The 19,564-nt window shown below is 48.6% G+C and overlaps 1 protein-coding gene across 1 annotated transcript; it reads right to left on the bottom strand.

Moving 5' to 3' along the window:
- Nucleotides 1-309: 309 nt before the first annotated feature.
- Nucleotides 310-19,510, bottom strand: LOC119389233 (glutathione hydrolase 1 proenzyme). Its single transcript, XM_037656438.2, has 13 exons — nucleotides 19,371-19,510; nucleotides 18,314-18,517; nucleotides 17,436-17,558; nucleotides 15,668-15,762; nucleotides 13,809-14,001; nucleotides 13,033-13,196; nucleotides 7,991-8,144; nucleotides 7,102-7,164; nucleotides 6,913-6,982; nucleotides 6,086-6,273; nucleotides 4,171-4,399; nucleotides 3,172-3,297; nucleotides 310-474 (listed from the first exon to the last, which is right to left on the bottom strand). The coding sequence occupies exons 1-13, from the start codon at nucleotides 19,508-19,510 to the stop codon at nucleotides 310-312; spliced, it is 1,914 nt and encodes a 637-aa protein (XP_037512366.2).
- Nucleotides 19,511-19,564: the final 54 nt, after the last annotated feature.

Raw genomic sequence — 19,564 nt, 5'->3', positions numbered from 1 at the left:
GTACTAAAGGCAGGCCTTTGTGAAAAGGGCGTCATCAATTTATTTTTATTTTTGCATTCATTGCCAAGCTTGTTTCAATTCGGAATCGACTGAATGAAGGTGGGGCGGAGGCGCTGCAGTGGGGCTACCCCCCCCCCCCTAAATGGAGAACCCCGCGCACGCTTATGGCTAAGAATTTTAAACGTAGCAATTTAGTGCACGTAAAGTTAAGAGAATAAACATAAACAGCGTTGCCCTTGCTCACGAACAAGCCAATATATTTTGCGTTTGACGTGAGGTGTCCCCCCCCCCCCCGCTTCTAATTGCTTCTTAGCCTTCAGGGTTAGTTATGGAACCACCAGTGTTCCCGCCGTCAATGTGCTTGGTGTCGTTAAGGACCAAGTAGGTTGCTCGGCGCGTTGGCATGATGCCTATGGCTGTGCTGGGAATGAATCTCTCGGACACCTCGTGGCCGTAGGACTTGAGCTTTTGCTTCTGTGCAGATTAAAAAAATAATAAAAGAAAGAAACAAAGGGTATCGGTTAGGGTACGTTACGCAGTCAACCACATATGTATACAGTCCCCAGGGATTAAAATGTGCCTTCACTTCGTGTCACCGCCTTCACTTCGTGTCATTTCGGCGTAATTTCGACTCGAACGTTTACATCAGAGCCAATTTTATCTTTAGCGGCCAGTTTCGAAACGACATGACGCGGTGATCTCGAGCAGTATATAACAGTCGTTATAAGTGAAAATTTTGATGGCACGTTTCAATCCGTGAGCGCTGTACGTCCTAATAGTGGCAAAGGCCTAGAATTTGTCGCACTGTTGAACTTTCTATTTCGGACCCATACGAGGCACAGATAACAGGAGCACAGATAAAAAGCCACATGCGGGTTCGTGAGGTAAGCGTCATTTTTCAATTCAGCATGAACGGTTCGCATACCAGGTATATACGAAAATCCAACATATACTTTATGGGATAGTCAGCACGCTAATGAAGTCAAACGAAATTATTAAGCAAAAAGATACAGTTTCGCCTCAAGGGCGAAGAAATTAATGCGATGGCAACAAATTGCAATGTTAAACGAAGAAAGGCTAGCAGCAAACTCCTTGATGATCCGATCTGTCGTAGCTTTACAAAATGCTCCCGGGAGTGAAGCGATGAGAGCACAGCACGTGCAAGGGTATGAGTCGTATACTACAATCCGAGTCGAGATAGCGCGCGCGACGGCGCCCTTTTGATCAAGGTTCGCAACTGCTGCCCAAGCGACGCAAAAAAGTTTTATTTTGATAGCAATTCTACGGATACTTTAGGTGAATCTTCTCGGTGATGTTCAGAGTATGCATGTTTAAACGTATGCGACAGTGCGCGTACACTGTATATACCCATATATGGATGCCATGAACAAAAGGAGGGAATGAATAAAGGGCTCGATTTCTTTGTTAGACACAACCTAATGAAACCAAGAGAAAATAAAGCCAAGGAAGGTACAGGGGCCATTATTTGTAGTCATTTAACTGTAGTGTAGTTACGGTATAAATGTAAAGGAATTGAAGTGGACAAAAAATTACACCATTTCCCGCTAAAGGGGACCATGAGGCGATGCGAAGCCGGGGCACTTGCACGATCGCGTTCCGTTGGCGTTCTTTGGGCATGCTACCGACCTCGCGTCGTGTAACGCGAAGAGGAACGCTACGCGCGTCTTGTCTTTCCTCTAGCCTGGCCGTTAATTCTCACAGGGCGAGCGGGGAACGCAGTCGGCAGGCGTGTGTGTGTGTGGGGGGGGGGGGGGTCAGCGTAGGAGAGGAGAGAGAGGGCGAGGGGACCCGCATGCGCTGGTGCTAATCGCGGCGTTGCGCAGAATTTCGGCATGTCCAGCCCGCGTTTCAGAGGAAGAGTGGAAAGGGGGAGAGGGGGAGGGGAGAGGGAATGTGGAGCACTGACCTCCATTAAAAAGGCTGGACGGCGCATCCCCGCTCTGCGAGGCGGGCGCTTGTGAAGCCACCGGAAGGTGCCCTTTTTGTCCCCGAAGCCGGCGTCTTCTGTGCGTCTCAGTCGCGCAATTCAAATATTCTCGGGTGGCAGCTGTTGTTATGATCGTTTTTATTTTTTATTTTTTCAAACTCTGCGATTACGCCTCGCTTTAGACACCGACGAACGCTACACGAAAGATGACAGACGCCGTGCCGACACCGTCCGAATACGGCGGAGTGCTGCAACGTACAAAATGCGTAAAAAGTAATGCAACTTTGAGGTACTTACGCTTGAAATGTCTTCCCTGACGACTTTTCCGGTCGATTCGTACAGTTTACTGCGCTACAAGTAGGTATTTCTTTAAAAAAAGAAGAGAAAAGCTCTTTTCCGGGACAAAAACGGCGGCTTCCGGTGGCCTCACGCCCGCGTGCTCGATGCGCCATCCAGCTCCTCCTAGTGGAGATCAGTGATGTGGAGAGGGGAAGGGGTGAGAGTGAGTGGAGAGGGTATGCGCATGCGCAGTAAGGGTGGTCACGCCGCACACCACCACCACCGGATTGAACTCCGCCATAAGATACTTCGCATCTAAAAAAAAACAACTTGCCGCCGGTAGGGACCCATAGGGTATTTCTATGCGAGTGAACCTACGAGTGTGAGTCAGCGCCACCCGTAGCCATGACGGTGAATTTGGAACTTTTTTTATTGCCAGCTGGAGTCACGTGATCATCTTTAGAACTTGCAGCTGACCAATAAACCCTCGCATCAAACCTGACGCCATCAAGCCTACCGATACGAGACCCTCGCTGTGAATGATCGAAGGAAAGGGAATGGACAAAGGGCTCGTCGTCTTCGTTAGACAATACTGATAGCTTTGCACGTCACGTCATTGGCGCGGGTTGCTAACCTACTGGTACTCCAACCTGGCAGATTTGATGACGTCAGGGCGGCATAATAACGTGGCGATTAATCTCATTCAATGTGATAACGGCCCCGCTGGAACGTTTTGGCCTGTGTGCAAGAATAGTAGCGAAAGAAACTGCATGCGATGTACTGATAACATTAACGTGACAGCAAAAACTTCGTGCCCGAACATCTTGGTACACCAACATGGCGATTTCAGTGACGTCAGTGAAAGCCATCTATAGATGCTATATTATTCAAACGCCGTGTAGGGAGCACGTAATAGCCCAAATAGCTGCGAACGTTTAAATTACCGCTCTTAAATCTTTGTCCTTTCCGGCGACGTTGACAACGAACTTCATAGATACCAGCTCTGGATGAACCCGGGCTTCGTTGAGAGCACACTCGTGGTAAGCGTACTTTGAGGCGCATGTGAGGAGCTGCGTGGAAAAAGAACACGCACAGTTTTCCAGCCGAGCACGCGTACAAAGTATTGCCTATAAACACCGCGCATCGCGGGTCTAGAGATATCGACCAAGCCAGCGGAGGCCATAGTGCAAGCGTCAATGCTAAGACAGTGGTGCCTTTTACAACTTCGTGAGGAACGTCTATAGAAACGCAAATTTTTTACGCCACTATACGGCCGGAAAATGCTGAAACCTCACTGCCTTTATTGATCGAGATACGGGATGCGCTCTGCAGAGATCGGCAGCATGGCACGTTTTGTAAAATTTGTCACTCGGGTGAACAAAAACCATAGCTGGAAATTTTTGCCCACAGCAAGCTTAAGATCATTACGATATTCTGTTGAAAGCAATCAAGCCGCGAATTGGTGAATGTTCTCTAGCGTAATTTTTAAATGATGCCGTAGAAGATATTAAAATGTGTATTAAAGTGTGTCATGCCCTTAATTCAGACTATAAGCATCGGTAAATTGTGATTACTTGTGCTAGAAATAAATATCAGTATATGAAGCTCAGTGCTTATCCTTGAATTGCAGATCTCGTATGACGACGTCAAAATGCGACGAGTCACACGGCGCCTGATGCATTTGCCAATGACGACTCCAAAGCGTGGGTTTGTAGTGCCTCCGGGATCGTCATGTCATCATCATCATCATCATCATAATGGGTCGTCATGTGTCGCCACGTTATGTGACGTCCTGATGACGTCATAGGGTGACGCCATCACATGATGGTTTTTTGCATCACTCGCGTTAACGCCGACTCCACCGACGATTAATTTTCGCGTTTGATGAGGCATCTAAGGCTTTCGCCTTCGTAAAGGGTTAGTTTACAGTTACACAGCCTTACCTGGGCAACGGCCGACACTCCCGCCATGCCGCCCGAGCCACCAAAGACCGAATGCACCGGCGTGATTGAAGACACCTTTGTGATAATGACGGGCGCCATCGAAGTCATGGGCGTCTTGGACGGTCCCAGAAGGTTGGCCGTCGGAGCGCCCTCGCTGGCATGCTTGACGAACGCGTCCATGTAGTTGTTCAGCAACAGACCCGACGATGTGGTGAACATGCTGCCAAACCTGCGAGCGAGAGCAGGTCGTTTGCAAAACGACAACGCGGAAAACGTACCGCAGGTCGCGCCGCGTTAATCCTGGCGCTTCTATCGACTGCGGCGCGATCAACATAACGCTACGCCGATAAAAAAAAACGTTGCATGTAGTATAATGAAATAGCAATATGATGCCATTAGCTCCGCTGTTTAACCAGTCTTCGCGACGTTAAGTCATTGAACTACACATCGAGCTACAACCGTGAAGATCCACCGTTTATGTTTGTTTGAATAAAGAAAGGAACGGTAGGGCTATCGCTTGGATGCTAAAGAGCGCCATGAAGTGACATTTTCTCTACACTCGATTTGCATTTGTATGAAGGAAACGACATAAAAGGCGAATGCTTCTTCTCGAAGCTTCGTGTTCTAAATTGCGTGCAGATTTATTGCCATAACGTCTCGAATTTCAAAATGGTGTCACATGTTCTGTTCGGACTTAAGTCAGAAAAGGCCTTTCTTCCTGTAGAATGACAGTTGTTGTCCTTGTTTGCCGATTAACTTTTAACTGGCTACAGATTGCGGTTAAACAAAATATGCAAACACACGCACCACACTGGTCTTTTCCTTGTGGTTTCTTTCTCTCTCTTTTTTTTTGTCCCAGGAGAAGCCATTTTTGTGTTTCCGCAAAACACATCCTCGAAAAAAATATAAAAAACGCGTTTTTCGGAGGCACGCTATGTCCCGTGACAGCGTCCCCTTCTGATTTTTGGTATGCTTCGCCGCATAACATAATTGCATTGTGGCGGAACTGACACATGTTTCCCCTTCTCGATGAGATGGCTGTAAAGCTTTTGTTGCAGTTTTTCACGACATATGCACGCGAGCATGCTTTTTCCAGGCTTGAGTATTTGAAGAGAAAACATAGCTAGAAACAGGTTGAATGCGTCTGCAGACCGTACAACTTACTGACAAGCTGTTGAGATCGAATTGGTGTGGCCCTTTAGTTTCACCATTTTTTGCCAGGGAGAAATACAATGCACCTATTTCACGCTGCATGTTGCGTTAATTTATGACCCCCCCCCCCTTCCCTTTTCTCTCACTGCAAGGGGTTTCTCATCTCTTCCACCAGTCCACAAGGGGTCCCCGAAACATCCATGGTCGAGAACCACTGAACTAGTCTCTACCTTATAGCTCTTCGAGAACACATACTGTCACATGGAGCTGCGTAGCGCGTAATAGCGCGGGAGCTCAACCCCCGTCTGGCTACGTCAGTGTCTTTTGACAGTCTAGACTAGCGGTATTCTAGAAGTGCAAATTAACAGCCTATAATGTTATAGATATTATCATATAAAGGATACATGTTGAATAAAACCAGTTGTAATATGATCAACGTTATGAATGCTGCACAATACTTCTAGGCAGGGCCTGTCCGTTTAAGTCGCCATGAACGAGTCACGCAGATAAGGCGACGAGTGACGAAGTGCGAGGGCGTGGTGTCCCGTGACCTGGCTACCGGATTATTTTGCCTTGACTGAGTTTCCTTCTGGTCCGTTTGAGCAACTTGGGAAATTGCGCTTTCGTGTCATCGGCCATGCATGTATTGTACCAGTGGTATGTGTACTACTCCACACAATTCCAGTGGGCTGTGATGCTTGCCATATAGTAAAGGCAGGTAATCGCAACTGATCATCTTAAGCACAAGAATCTGTGCACGTACTCGTTATTGAGGCTGGAGGTGATGGAGAAGGCATCGCCGCTGGGCGCGATGATGCATACGTGAGCGCCGCCGTAGTCTTGGGCGAAAACGTGCTTCAGGCCGTAGCCCTCGGCGTCCGCCAGAGGGCGATGGCTGTCGTACGTCTTATTGATTTTATCAATTATTTCGGTAAATATCTGGTACTCGTTCTGTAAGATACGAAAAAGAAAGAGAAAGGTAGAGAACATTTCAGGCACTAAATGCAAAGTATACAAAAAGAAAAGAAAACGCACGCACGCACGCTCTCTCGTCCCTGCAACGAAATGAGCACGCGCATGTCCCATCCTGCGTGGTTGTGCTACTGCGCCTTTCACCGGTTCAACAGTGTTACATCTACGCAGCACAGCGTACCAAGTGACCTCCAGCACAGTGCATGGGATGGCAGCCCTTGCCGATCACGTGGCCTCCAGCACATGAATAGTAGTTTATGGGCTAGTTTTCCATTTTAAGGTGGTGTAGCACGAAACAGAACAAGGACAACGTGCCTCTGGGTCCTTGCCCTGCTTCGCGTTGTACCAACTTGATTCGAACGCACGGCCCGCGCACGGCGAATGTGCCCGTTTTAGCCGGTACGCAATGCCCTGGGAAGAGAGGGATGCGCATGCGCAGTCGCTGCCATGAGTGACAGCATGGTGGCAGTAACAGCAACGCCGGTGACAACGTGAATAGCGCAATTAATTATTATTTATTAAGTTTCTGTCTCAATATAACAAGGCTAAAAGTATCGTGCAGATTATGTCTGATCACCTGCTGCTTTGCAGAGAGCGTAAAAGTTTGCACGTGCTTACATTTCGCGATTCTTCTTCATCCCCGAAGTCGGCTCTTCTGGCGTACGCAAACTTCAACCTCTCGACGAGCCTGTAGACATGTAAAGACGCAGAGAGAAGACACGCTCGAGTCATACTGAGGAGCGCTGATGATGAGGGCTCACCGTTCGAAAAAGAAAAAAAAAACATGTAAAGGAGGCTCATGATTACCTGTGTAAGTCCCCAGCAGTCATCTGTGAGACGGTGTCACCGGGGTCGTTGAAGATGGCGTTGCTTAAAGAGGAAAGAATGGAGCGCCGTCGTTTCTTATACAAACGCAACACACATTTGGGATGTCGATCGATCTCAGGTGGTACGAATAAAAACGACACGTTTCTCTAGAAGGATATATGCACTCTTATCCGTATGACTGGTGAAGACCATAGTGCAGCGAATAGAAACCTGGGCCGTTTATCGCTGGTTAGCATTGGTAATGAGTACGCAATGCAAGATTGGTGAATCCCGGTTGTTAATTATATGTTTTATTCTTTAGGCCAGGGGTCTCAAACTCACCTCAGCTAGTGGGCCACAGTCACAAAACTTATTCTCCGGATGAGCCGGGATTATAAAGAAGGTTGGGGTGCAGTTTGAGCAGCATGTGAGCTACCGTTGCCATTTGAACGAAGGTCTTTTCCACATCTGCCATACGGGTCAGTTTTGAAGGAATTTCGGCGTCAGGTTTCGAGAAACATATCGATATTGATCTCCAGGATGTCTGAAATCTGGACGCAGCAGACTCATAAGTGGAGAGGTTTTATTCTACGGTTATGCTTTAACACATGGAGACCGGATGGGATTCCTCACAAAAAAGATGCTTGAGACCAGTCACGCCTGTGTAGCTCATGAACATAAGCATTAAGAAAATTTTCAAAAATAGGACGAAGACAGTCATGTGCGGGCCGGGCTGCTAGCGGAAGGTCCGCGGGCCGCGTGTTTGAGACCCTTGCTATAGGTGATCAAGAGCAGCATGCGATGCATCCAAACGTTACGATAGACAAATTGCTGCGAATTCAATGACTGCTTGTACCACTGTCGAATATAGGATTCGATCTGCTCTTACTCGAGAGATATCTGTGCCACAGCTGCGCCCAACAGTGTTCCGCTGCCGGGGATGGGCGCCGATTGGAACACCAGGCCGTTGCTGAGGTTCACGCTGACCGATTTCGTCCATTCAGACGTGTAGCCGGACAAGTCAGCGTCGCTCATTATCCCACCTGCGTTGAAAAGGCGTAAGCAAAAATATTTGATGACCGGTGCGGGTATTAAAAATGCACGGTTACAATGAATGCGATAGAAAAAACTAGAATGTTGTACGAAGTAAGGCTAGCAGCTGACTCCTTTACACGCGACCTGGGGTAGCGCGGCTGCTGCAGCGAGCGAAGCGACTTTCGTGCTATATATGGCTTCAACGCAGACTTTGCGATTAGAACACGACACGAACAAAAATATAAGCCGTCTACTGATCCCTGTCAAGATACGAGGCGCGCGACCGCAGGCGACGACGCCCGGCCGGTCAAAGTGCGCAGTTTCTACGGTAGCTACGCGGCCACATGTACGGGCTGCCTCCATTCGACTTTCGCGCGACGGAGACATGTCGGAAGCGACGTGTAGTCTGTCAGGTCTTTAAAGCAGCTGATAAGCCAGATTATGTTCTACGCGTCGCTCCATACCGGTACACATTTCTTACAATATCTATAGCTACGCCACAAGCTGTCCAGCGTAATTCCGTGACCCACAAACAGAACATCCCGCTTTGCTTACTTACTGCCATCCTTGACACTGCTGTCATGGTTAAGATGGTTAAGCACAACACAGGAACACCGAGGACAACGAAAAATTGCTTTATGCGAAAAAACCACTAAACTATTTACATAAGACGTAGTGAAGAAAGCCCGACTATATAAACAAACATCCCTTGTGCACACTATCCCAAAACTAATAAAAATATTTACAGTTTCATCACGGGTTACTGGCGTTGATGTGGCAGCTCCGGTGCTGACCGTCTGTTGCACCGTCGGGGCATGCACAACGCTGCCTCCAGAACTCAGCCCTGCCGTTCCCGTCGCGGACGCGACGTTGGCTTCCACCACCTTGCTCCTCGACGACTCCACCGAACAATGACTGCTTGTTCCTCTGGGGTTCCGCACCTCAGTTCGGGTCGCGTGGCACGCGCCTTTCTCCGGCCAATGGCTTGCGGCAGCCTATATAAACAAACATCCCTTGTGCACACTATCCCAAAACTAATAAAAATATTTACAGTTTCATCACGGGTTACTGGCGTTGATGTGGCAGCTCCGGTGCTGAGGCGACGACTTGTCGTGTCCGCGAAGTGCGTTGCTTCACCAGAGCACGACCGTCTGTTGCACCGTCAGGTAGCTGCAGTTGCCGGTCCACGCCACGTCAGGTACTTGCTTTAGCTGTAACGCTCGTCGTCCGGTGCGCGACCCACGGAGCATAGCCGCAGAACATCTGCGCGTCCTCAGGAGAAGGGTCTCGCAGATGCGCGCTGGTCGCCCTCCTGGTCACGCCTCCCAGGTCACAGTACGTTGCTGCGAAGGCTGGGGCACATTTCCAGGAGCTGTGCTGGCGGACCTCAGGCGAACGCCTTGCCACGACCACCGCTCGTCCGTGCCTCTGCCCGTTCCAAGCGCTCTCTCCCTTCCTCCTTCTCCTCGCCGGCCACGTCGCCTCTCGTGCCTCTTCTTCTCCCTCTTCTTTGCGTTCTTTATTCAATTCTCCTTCAATGTATGGTCTTCTTCTTTCTCTTCACTCTATGTTTCTTCGTATGACATCTGTCTTTTCTCTCATTTCTTCTTCCTCTACATCTCCCTCTTCTGCCAGAAGTCAACAAATTCATGACAATGATACGCCCTCCTTTTGAAGAGTTTTTCGGCATGAAAAACTGCTCCTGACGTCCCAGGGCCTTCCGTCGTCAATGTGTGTCATATAAACGTTCTCTCGATGCACTTCACCACACATCACGGCTATTTCACTAAACGTCACATCACATGTGTCGCGGACAGTTCATAGGTGACATAAAAGCACCATGTCACTGTGTCTACTGTAACAATTCCACCAAATGTTCACCATAAGAGTAAAGTGAAGTCTTAAACACACTCGCTTACAGTGGAGAAATCACTATGCCGACTACTCAACATATTCGACAGTTGTCTGTCTCGAAAACTCTCGTGTTGCTAAACTGCATGAAGAGAGTCCTAAAACATACAAGCAGGGTACCCTTAATTGTCACACTGTGACCATTATCACAATATTTCTTTTTCGCTTTCCCATCTACTTGCAACATCCCTCTACAAACTTTTTAACATCTCTCCGCAAACCCGGCCAGAACACTACTTTAGTTAACGCAATTACAGTTCGCCTCACTCCTTTATGCCCCTTGGCATGGCACTGCTCCAATACAGATAGTCTATACCTTGCCGGCACCATCAATTGCATACACTTTCTGCCTTTGTGCACGAACTTCCTGTACACCACGCCATTATTAAGTACGTACGTCACATCTCTTCTCGTTCCTTCACTCATTGGCTTCTCTCCGATCCTACGTACTGCATTTTCCAGTGTCTCGTCATTTCTTTGCTGCTTACCTAGCCCAGCTGTGGGTATGCCCAACTCATCCAGTGTTGCAGACGGGTTCACCTCCTGTCCTACCTCTTTTTTAACTAAAGTCTCCTTTGGCACCGTTGGTCTTCTTTTTGCATCTTTCGCCTTTCCTACGCGACCACGTATGCATGTACTAGGCATTTTCCATTGTGCCACTGGGTCGTCAACGGCTCTTACGCCTTTCACATTGCCTAACACCACGTCATACAAGGGCTCTTCTAGACACAGTGCAGTTACACGCCCTGTGAAATATGGGGTGTCTAACAATATTCTGGCTTCCGGCAAATACCTCTCTGACCCATCTGCCAGCACTACTCGTGACGTTTTTCCTGTCAGCTCCATGTCGTTGACCAAACTTCGTCTAACGAGCACCGTACTAGCACCCGAGTCTCGAAGTACCGACACACGTTTGTCATTCACTGTCCCTTTGACAACTGGCATATTAATATGTTTCAGGCCAGCTGCGGCCACAGCTGCACTCACTATATTCGTTATCTCAGTTTCCTTTCTGTCACCTTTCTGTCCTTCTCTATTAGCTATCACCGCTGATACTTGATCTCGCGGTTTCCTTCGGCATTCCTCAGTCTTATGGCCTCTCATATTGCACACCTGGCAATAACTTCTTTCCCGTTGAACACCGCATTCCACTAGACAGTTACGGGCTTGATGACCAAGGCGATTACAGAGGAAGCACCGTTGCTGCATCTGCTGCTTTCTATGCTCATTATTTCGGGGCTCAAAATTCGTCTCCTCTTCTTCTCCTGTGATCCTCTCTTTATTCATATGTCCTAAATTTCCAATCGCCTGAGCTTCCATATATTGGTCAGAATAATCAGCTACCTCATCGAGTGATCCTAGCTTCCTTTCCTTTAGAAACACACATAGCTTCGGGTGACAACAAGCAAGAAATTGCTCCCTAACCATGCTGTCACGCACACCCTCATACGTTTTGGGAGTATCAGCCATCTCCATCCACCTGTCAAAGTAGTTAGACAAGCGGCCCACAAACTGCTTTCCCGTTTCACCGTCTTCGGGCTTACATTTACGAAATCTTTCACGGAAGCCTTCAGCAGTCAGCCTGAACCGCTGAAGCAGTGCTTTCTTGACTTTGTCATAGTCCATTGACTCGGAGGCGGGCATTCTCCCAAATACACTCAAGGCTTCGCCTACTAAACAGAGACTAAGTGCTGTCGCCCACTCGCTTCTATCCCAACCTTGTCCCACAGCAATTCTTTCGAACCGGTGTAAATAGGCATCTAAATCATCTCTCTTCTCATCAAATGGAGCCATTAACTTCCGCGGACAAATGCTCTTAGCTCTCGGCAACTCCCTTTCGCTAGAAACCGACGACCTACTGTCATCATCTCTGGGAATAGAGGCGTCTGCCAACCGCAACTTTAAGAGAAGAATCTCTTTCTCAGCTTCACGTGCCTCGCGAGCTTCCTTTTCCGCGCGTTCAAACAAGCTTAGCGACTCCTCTCGGCTGAGTCCCAGCGCGGTCGCGATTCCCAACAATTTCTCGTAATCCATGTTCCTGTGAAGTGAGAGACCAACTGGGTAGGATAATCAATCCTGGCAGGCTCGCCAATATTTTGTCATGGTCTCTAGATGGTTAAGCACAACACAGGAACACCGAGGATAACGAAAAATTGCTTTATGCGAGAAAACCACTAAACTATTTACATAAGAAGTAGTGAAGAAAGCCCAACTATATAAACAAACATCCCTTGTGCACACTATCCCAAAACTAATAAAAATATTTACAGTTTCATCACGGGTTACTGGCGTTGATGTGGCAGCTCCGGTGCTGAGGCGACGACTTGTCGTGTCCGCGAAGTGCGTTGCTTCACCAGAGCACGACCGTCTGTTGCACCGTCAGGTAGCTGCAGTTGCCGGTCCACGCCACGTCAGGTACTTGCTTTAGCTGTAACGCTCGTCGTCCGGTGCGCGACCCACGGAGCATAGCCGCAGAACATCTGCGCGTCCTCAGGAGAAGGGTCTCGCAGATGCGCGCTGGTCGCCCTCCTGGTCACGCCTCCCAGGTCACAGTACGTTGCTGCGAAGGCTGGGGCACATTTCCAGGAGCTGTGCTGGCGGACCTCAGGCGAACGCCTTGCCACGACCACCGCTCGTCCGTGCCTCTGCCCGTTCCAAGCGCTCTCTCCCTTCCTCCTTCTCCTCGCCGGCCACGTCGCCTCTCGTGCCTCTTCTTCTCCCTCTTCTTTGCGTTCTTTATTCAATTCTCCTTCAATGTATGGTCTTCTTCTTTCTCTTCACTCTATGTTTCTTCGTATGACATCTGTCTTTTCTCTCATTTCTTCTTCCTCTACATCTCCCTCTTCTGCCAGAAGTCAACAAATTCATGACAACTGCCAATGATGAAAAGTTACTTGGCCAAGTTACCCTCATAGCCTGCCATATCACACAGCTAGGTGGGCTATACGAAACACGAACATGCCAATCTCGCTGCGTTATACCTACCGCCCTGCTTGACGCTATCGATGATGTCTTTGGCCAACTCTCCCGTGTACATGTATTGGGCGCCGTGGATCGCCAGGTCGCTAAGCGTATCCCCCAACGCGCCTTGCACCAGTTGGTCGCCGTTCTTCAGCACGGTGTTGGACGCCGTGTTCCAGAATCGCGTCCTGCGAATCCCGTGCAGATGGAAGAAACAGCTCGCCGATAACGTACACTTGTTCGCAATCATTGTGCGCATAGCCGAGTTTTTTTGTACTGTTTCTAGGTGGTTTCCACCAGGTTCACAAACGTCACTGCGCTAAGCGCCAATCGACACAGGAACGTGATCAGGCAATGGCACTATTAGTAAAACAGTGGTGGCGATCTCGAGGGAAGTGTGTACTTGAAGATATCCGTAGTGGTTAAACCAGGAATGTCTCAGTCAAAGTTATGACAGTGAAAGTTGTCTTCGGAAACTGACAACTTTTAACTGCGATCAGTATACTCTCGTAGGAGTATCGTCATAACTGAAAGAGAGTTAACGCGTCTCTTTAAAGAGAGTCGAATACGTGGCAATTCGGAACTCACCGTAGAAAATGACGCTATACTCTTCTTTTTTCTTTATGTGTAATTAGAGTTCACGGGCTGCTTCGAGCTGTGTGCGTGCGTGTGTGTTGTGCGCACGCACACACGCACATGTTGCACAACTTGTCGGTTCCAGTGCCTAGCACAATGGCCCAACTGAATTATTTTGCATAGGCGTGCGCACGGCGGAGAACTGCGCGGAACTGAGAACCCACTTGAGGTCGGCGTTGGCTTCGATGTTGGCACTGTGCCTCTCTAGCGTTTGGCCCAAGTAGGGCCCGATAGTGAAACCCTCTCTGGCCAGCCGGATGGCAGGGTCAAAAAGCCGGTACCACTCGAGTTCTCCCAATTCCTTATGGATTCTCCCGTAGCCTTCCACGGCTCCTGGGACAATTGAGGCTGTGGCACCTGCGACAGGAATCGTATATGTACTCTTCGTCTAAGCTCCCAATAATGCAAAAAAGCGACACAATGCGTCCGCTGCTTAACGGGGAAAAGAGTACGTTTCTCCGCGAGGGCGAAGCATTGCATGCGATAGCAACAAACTGGAACGTTATACGAAGTCAGGCTAGCAGCTAACACCTTTAGGATCCCATCTCGCGTAAGTCTATAGGAAGCGCTGGCGTAAGGGAATACGGCCGCTCCAGGGAACAAAGTGGTTTTCGTGCTGTCTGTCGCTTCAACTTCGCGTGAAGAAATCGGTGAGAACACAGTACGTCCACGGGTGGGAGCCGTCAACTGATCTCTGTCGAGATAGCCCGCGCGACCACGCTCTTTTTTATCAAAGTTCGCAGTTGCTGCCCGAGCGACCCAGCCCTCCGTGCACCTTCGCCGGCCGGAGCCGGCCGGCACGTTTCATTTCTGCTTGAGCTTCGCCTGCCTGCAGCCTTCGCAAGCTTTCGATCGCACACAGAACATACGACGTGCGGGGCGGTTATCAATTTGGTCTTTTCATGGAACATGACGGCGACGGCAAAAATGTGCTGCAAGTGTCCGTATAATTGCTATCGCAATAGTAGTAAATGTGCTAAGAATATAACTGCCGCTAGATGGTGATACTGCGTCTGCGTGGCTAAATGTTCAATACGATTTCCTTAAGACGATTGCGGTCAATCCTGTCGAGCGCGGTGGCATCTAGAACCTTTCTTTGTGCACTGAAGCGACTGGAATCGCCACGTAGGTGCGCTGCTGCCTATTTATGCCCGCACACTTCACATTTTGACTTCAGGCCATTCTAATGACGTAGGAGTAGGCATTAGCAAACGCTGGTCCACGCCGTAGACAAGTAATACCGGTGTCACACGGGCACTTTTGATTGCGATTAGGGCCGATCCGGATCAGGAGCGGCTACACGGTCACATTTAACACGATCACACCCGATAGGGATCAAGACGATTGCGATACGCGCATCGCGATTTGGCTGACGTCTGTACCAAAACTCGATCTGGATTAGGCTGTACTGTGCGGAAGCGACCAACTTGTTAATCGCGATCAAGAAGACCGATCCGGATCGGCCTTGATCGCGATCAAAGGTGCCCTTGTGACACCGGCATAAGAGTTGCCTCAAGTCGTGATAAGCCGTGGGGTAAATAGATGTTTGCATATGAATTTAAGGAACAAAGTCGCGTTCTATTAAGAGTTCCTGAGCGGCTACAAGAGTCGAGCAGAGTGCCAAAGTCGAGCGGTCCGGCAGCGAAATAGGTGGTGCGATAAAATCAGGATATTTGCAGGCGCATGACGGATTCGGCTGATACAAGGTATCGTTGAAAGAGGACCTCGCCTGCAGAGGACTTAGCACAGGCCGATGCTGAGGTAATGATGGTGGTGTTTCTTCACTCGCCTATTTTCTGCGAAGATAACGCAAGACAACTAAACTAAGCCTCGATCATTAATGTCATCTCCCTAAACGGCTGTACAATTGTCCAACCTTCTCAGTCAACCATGACCGCTAAAACTACGCAATGACAAATAGATTATTGGGACCTACGCCTCTTTTTTTTTGTGTGACTATGTGCATCTGTGCCATTTCGACGGATAACGAAGTAATGGTCGAACGCTGGTATTAGCAACTCACCGTATTTGTAGAGAGCTGCATCAGAAAAGATGTCCGGTTTGGCTGCAGAAGGCGATCTACCGAGTGAGTTTAACGTGCGTACTTGGCGAGAAGTCCTGTAAGTAAAAATGCCAGAAAGCTTTTTTTTAAAGCCGTGTAATAAAATATGGTATCTTTCTCGCGTGTATCGTAGAACAAGCACAGCTATATGCGTCTTATGACAGTGCTATATAATAAAGGAAACAATGCAGGCTAGCGTCCACTGTCATCAAACGAGCAACAGGAGGAGTGGCTAGCGGTGAAGACGTGCAATAAATGTAAGAAATGCCGGGAACACATTGAATATTAGATTTTAGATTATCAGGACATACGTTCTAGATTAATACATCTGCAGGACATCGGTCCCAGTAAGAATTTTCCAGTCGCAACGAAAATTGAACATGAAACCACGTTGCAACACCAGTGTCTCATAGAAGCAACGACCATTACGTAAGGTCGTGTCATATTCTAATTAGTTCGTAGAGTGAAAGTAGATATGCTATACCTCAAAGCTATATTATAATGCTATTTCATTACGTCCTGCGTGACTGTGTTCCAAAAAGCACCATGCGAGTCTGAATGTACTTGTAACCCTTTCTAAAAAAATTACAGTCAAGCACTCCGTACAGGTGGTTATTCAGCGAAGCTGAAAGGCGCGGCGCCAGTTTTTATCACGAGTTGGTATGCATCGAAGCGTTTCATGTTGTAGCTTTTGATTTCCCTATCACCAATTTAAGAGATGCGTGCTTAAAGCATTCCTTTTGGTGACGTTAGCTTAAAGGATATTAAGAACTAAAGGGTTTCATGGGTATCGATTCATGCTGCAGCGGTATCATCCCTGGCTATATGTGCCGAAAAAAAAAAAAACCTGAAGAGAAACCAGTGCAAGCGCGGAAACCCTCGGAGGTAGAGTATGCTAGCATTGCGCACTTCGTCATTATTTGTTTCTGCGCACTCACGGACCGCGACATTTCTCCACCTCCTAGCCTTACACGGCTTCTCTGTATGGAAGGGGCATCGCAAAGGCGAATACGTACTTCTAACGTCTTTTTTTATCTGTTCGCGTTCCTAAAAGTGAAAGCTATCCCGCATAACTTTCTCATAAGGCGTGAGAATTGAGGCCGCCACAGTAAGTCCGTCGTCACAGGAAACAGCGCAGGCAAACGGGACAAGGAAAACAGACAGGACTTGGCATTCGCGTGGTTCTGTTGTTGCCGTCATTGCGTCTTCGTCAACAGGTCATAGGCCAAGGGCATTTCGGTAGTCTTTTCTTTCAGTTGTCATTGAAAGCGGGCACGTCACAGCAATGCTAGACACTTCTGCCAAATTTCTATATGTGTCGATGCAGCGTCCAGTCTGCATTACGAACTGAAGTAACGTGGTTACTGGGCGTACTGGTACAGGTTCATAGTGAGACGTATCACGAAGAAAACTGCACACAGGGAAGAAGACACAGAAAGGTTGAAGTCTGGGTCAGTTGGTACATAATGCTAAGAGAATGAACCAGTCAAAAGGACGAAGCACAATGGAGAGAAAAGACAAAGGAGAGAAGTGGCAGAAGTGCCACTTCCCTCCTTCGTCCTTCGTTCTTTTGACTGGTTCATTCTTTTAGCGGTAAGACACAAACTTTTAACAGTCGGCGACTCTCCTGTGTCAATTCTTCCCTGTGTCCAGTTTTCTTTGCGCTAAATTTCACAATGTGTCTGCATTACGGCCACTACTCAATTCACTGTTGAAGCTCGATTCTCACTTGTTATAAAAGAGCGCGATGAAGCCACCGCCGATGCCTACGAGATGCGGGGCTGTGACGCCCATGCACAGCATGACGGCCACGGCGATGTCTCCTATGGCGCCACCGTCGTCCACGATCTCCCTGTAGCGAGGCAGGAGGTACACGACAAAAGCAAATGTCCTGAGTTTGCATCCCTGACTTGAATGTTCGTATCGTGGTCCGCGAGAAAATTTTGGAAGCCGTCGAAGGAACTGTTTTCAGTTCGCGTCCTTGACATGACTGTTACTATCGCAGTTCATAAGAACATTTTGGAAAATTACAAGAAACTGTTCTCAATTTGCATCCTTGACGTGACTTTTCCTATAGCGGGTTTTAAGAAACTTTGGAAAGCCATGCGGGCGTGCGCAATGAGAAGGGGGGGGGGGGGGATCATGTCAAGGGGGCCGCCATGTGTGCCCCATTAGGACTTTTGACGTCATTTTTAATGCAAAGGGTTATGGCTAAACATGCTTTTTGACGGTAATGGCCACCGAGGACCCCTGATGTTGCTTTGAAAGAACTGCTTGCTTCCCACCTTTACCACCGGAAAGCCGGGGACCAATGGCAGGCCGTTGTGAGAAGTACGTCATCGCTCTCTTTTCATTTTTGCATCCATGACGGAGCTTGTTTTCTTTTGGACTCGACCAACCGGGGGGGGGGGCTGCGGTGAAACGTGAAACTTGTCCCCCCCCCCCCCCTAATCGAGAACCTTGCGCACGCCTATGCAAGAAACTGTTCTCACTTAGCTACACTAACTGCTGTCAGGAAACTAAATTGGTGCGGTCGCGTACAAGAACCAGCCGTATAGCGGTATTTTTCACGAACGATGGCGGACCAGCTACGAGGTACCGACTTACTTGGCTACTTGGGCGCATTCCTTGGCGTCAACGTTGACCGCCCACTTGACGTACTCGTCTGTGGGCGTCTTCAAGGTGCTGAAGATGCTGACGAGAAGTGACGCCGTCAAACTGATCGCCAGTAAGGCAAAGATGCAACAGCAGAGGCAGGCAGCAGCAGCGGAGCACACGGTCCCCGAGTCGAGTTTGAGTTCGGTCATCGAACTGGCGATCAAAATAGAAGCGTTAGCATATGCGGTTTAGGAAGCTACGGGAAGTCGCAAAAAATTATACAGGGCTTTCACAGGAGTCGTTGAAGTATGCGTGAGCATTCTTACATTCTGCGCAGTGAGACTGCCGACTCAGTAGACCAATAAAATTGCATATGACCCTTACCATAAGTTATAGGACCAGATCCAACGCGGCCAAACCTTCATCGAATCCGATCTGATCCGATCGAGCGTTGCGATTGCAATGAGTGGATTTCAATAATCGACAAGGTTCTCACGCATCCGAACCTTATCGGTCATTATCGGACTCGTTGCAACCGTTATTGAACCTTATCAACCTTGCCGAACTCTAACTGACCACACACGCGCCAATATGCCTCTGTAGTACCTCTTATCCGTTTCGATTCACTGTCAACCGTAATCGGATAATTCCTTATCCAGTACTTGTGATCATTTTCAATTCTCTGGTATAAGGATCGATTTGTTAACCATCAGTGGGACTCGGAGCTATAGCTGGGCACAACTAAACCTGGGTACCATGCATATACCACATGAAGGCCATGTATTGCTCTAGAGAAGCGCATCTTATCATGATTTATCGACGGAAATGTTTTTTTTTTTTTTTTTTTGAGGGCGTCGGCTATAAATGCTTACGCATTAAATGCTTAGATTTGTACATCAAAGAGACACCCGGCAATTTTTTTTAACGCCATTGACAGATAGATCTAAGTGGTAATGGCGTATTCAGTGGCTAGTTTTGACAGTGTTGCCAACTTCACCGGTGGAAATCCGCTACAGTGAGAATCGATGGCGAAAGAGCGCGCAAGATCGAGTTAGGCCTAACTCGCCTTGAGCTGGGAGTGGTCGTACTGGGAGTTCCTGGGACCTGCGGCTGCCCCGGCGGCGGTTGCAGTTGTGACGGAGACGACACTTGTTGGCTCGGAGGCGACGGCGGTTGTTGCTCTGGAGGCGGTTTCGGGGCACTCATTGTTGCTGGCTGCTGTCCTTGGCCTGGCAAAACAACCTGACCTCTCAAGAGAAC

Source organism: Rhipicephalus sanguineus, chromosome 4, assembly GCF_013339695.2.
Source record: "Rhipicephalus sanguineus isolate Rsan-2018 chromosome 4, BIME_Rsan_1.4, whole genome shotgun sequence".
Taxonomy (NCBI): domain Eukaryota; kingdom Metazoa; phylum Arthropoda; class Arachnida; order Ixodida; family Ixodidae; genus Rhipicephalus; species Rhipicephalus sanguineus.
The sequence above is the reverse complement of the archived record's forward strand: the minus strand, read 5'-3'. Positions and strand labels throughout refer to the sequence as shown.

What these genes read in the sequence shown, in the direction of transcription:
- LOC119389233 (XM_037656438.2), bottom strand. Translation starts at nt 19,510, where the DNA reads ATGAGTGCCCCGAAACCGCCTCCAGAGCAACAACCGCCGTCGCCTCCG. An exon ending in GAAGCCAACGCCGACCTCAA is followed by an intron (nt 13,197 to 13,808) that starts GTGGGTTCTCAG and finishes CGGGATTCGCAG; the next exon opens with GACGCGATTCTGGAACACGG. An exon ending in GAGTGTCGGCCGTTGCCCAG is followed by an intron (nt 3,298 to 4,170) that starts GTAAGGCTGTGT and finishes TTTTCCACGCAG; the next exon opens with CTCCTCACATGCGCCTCAAA.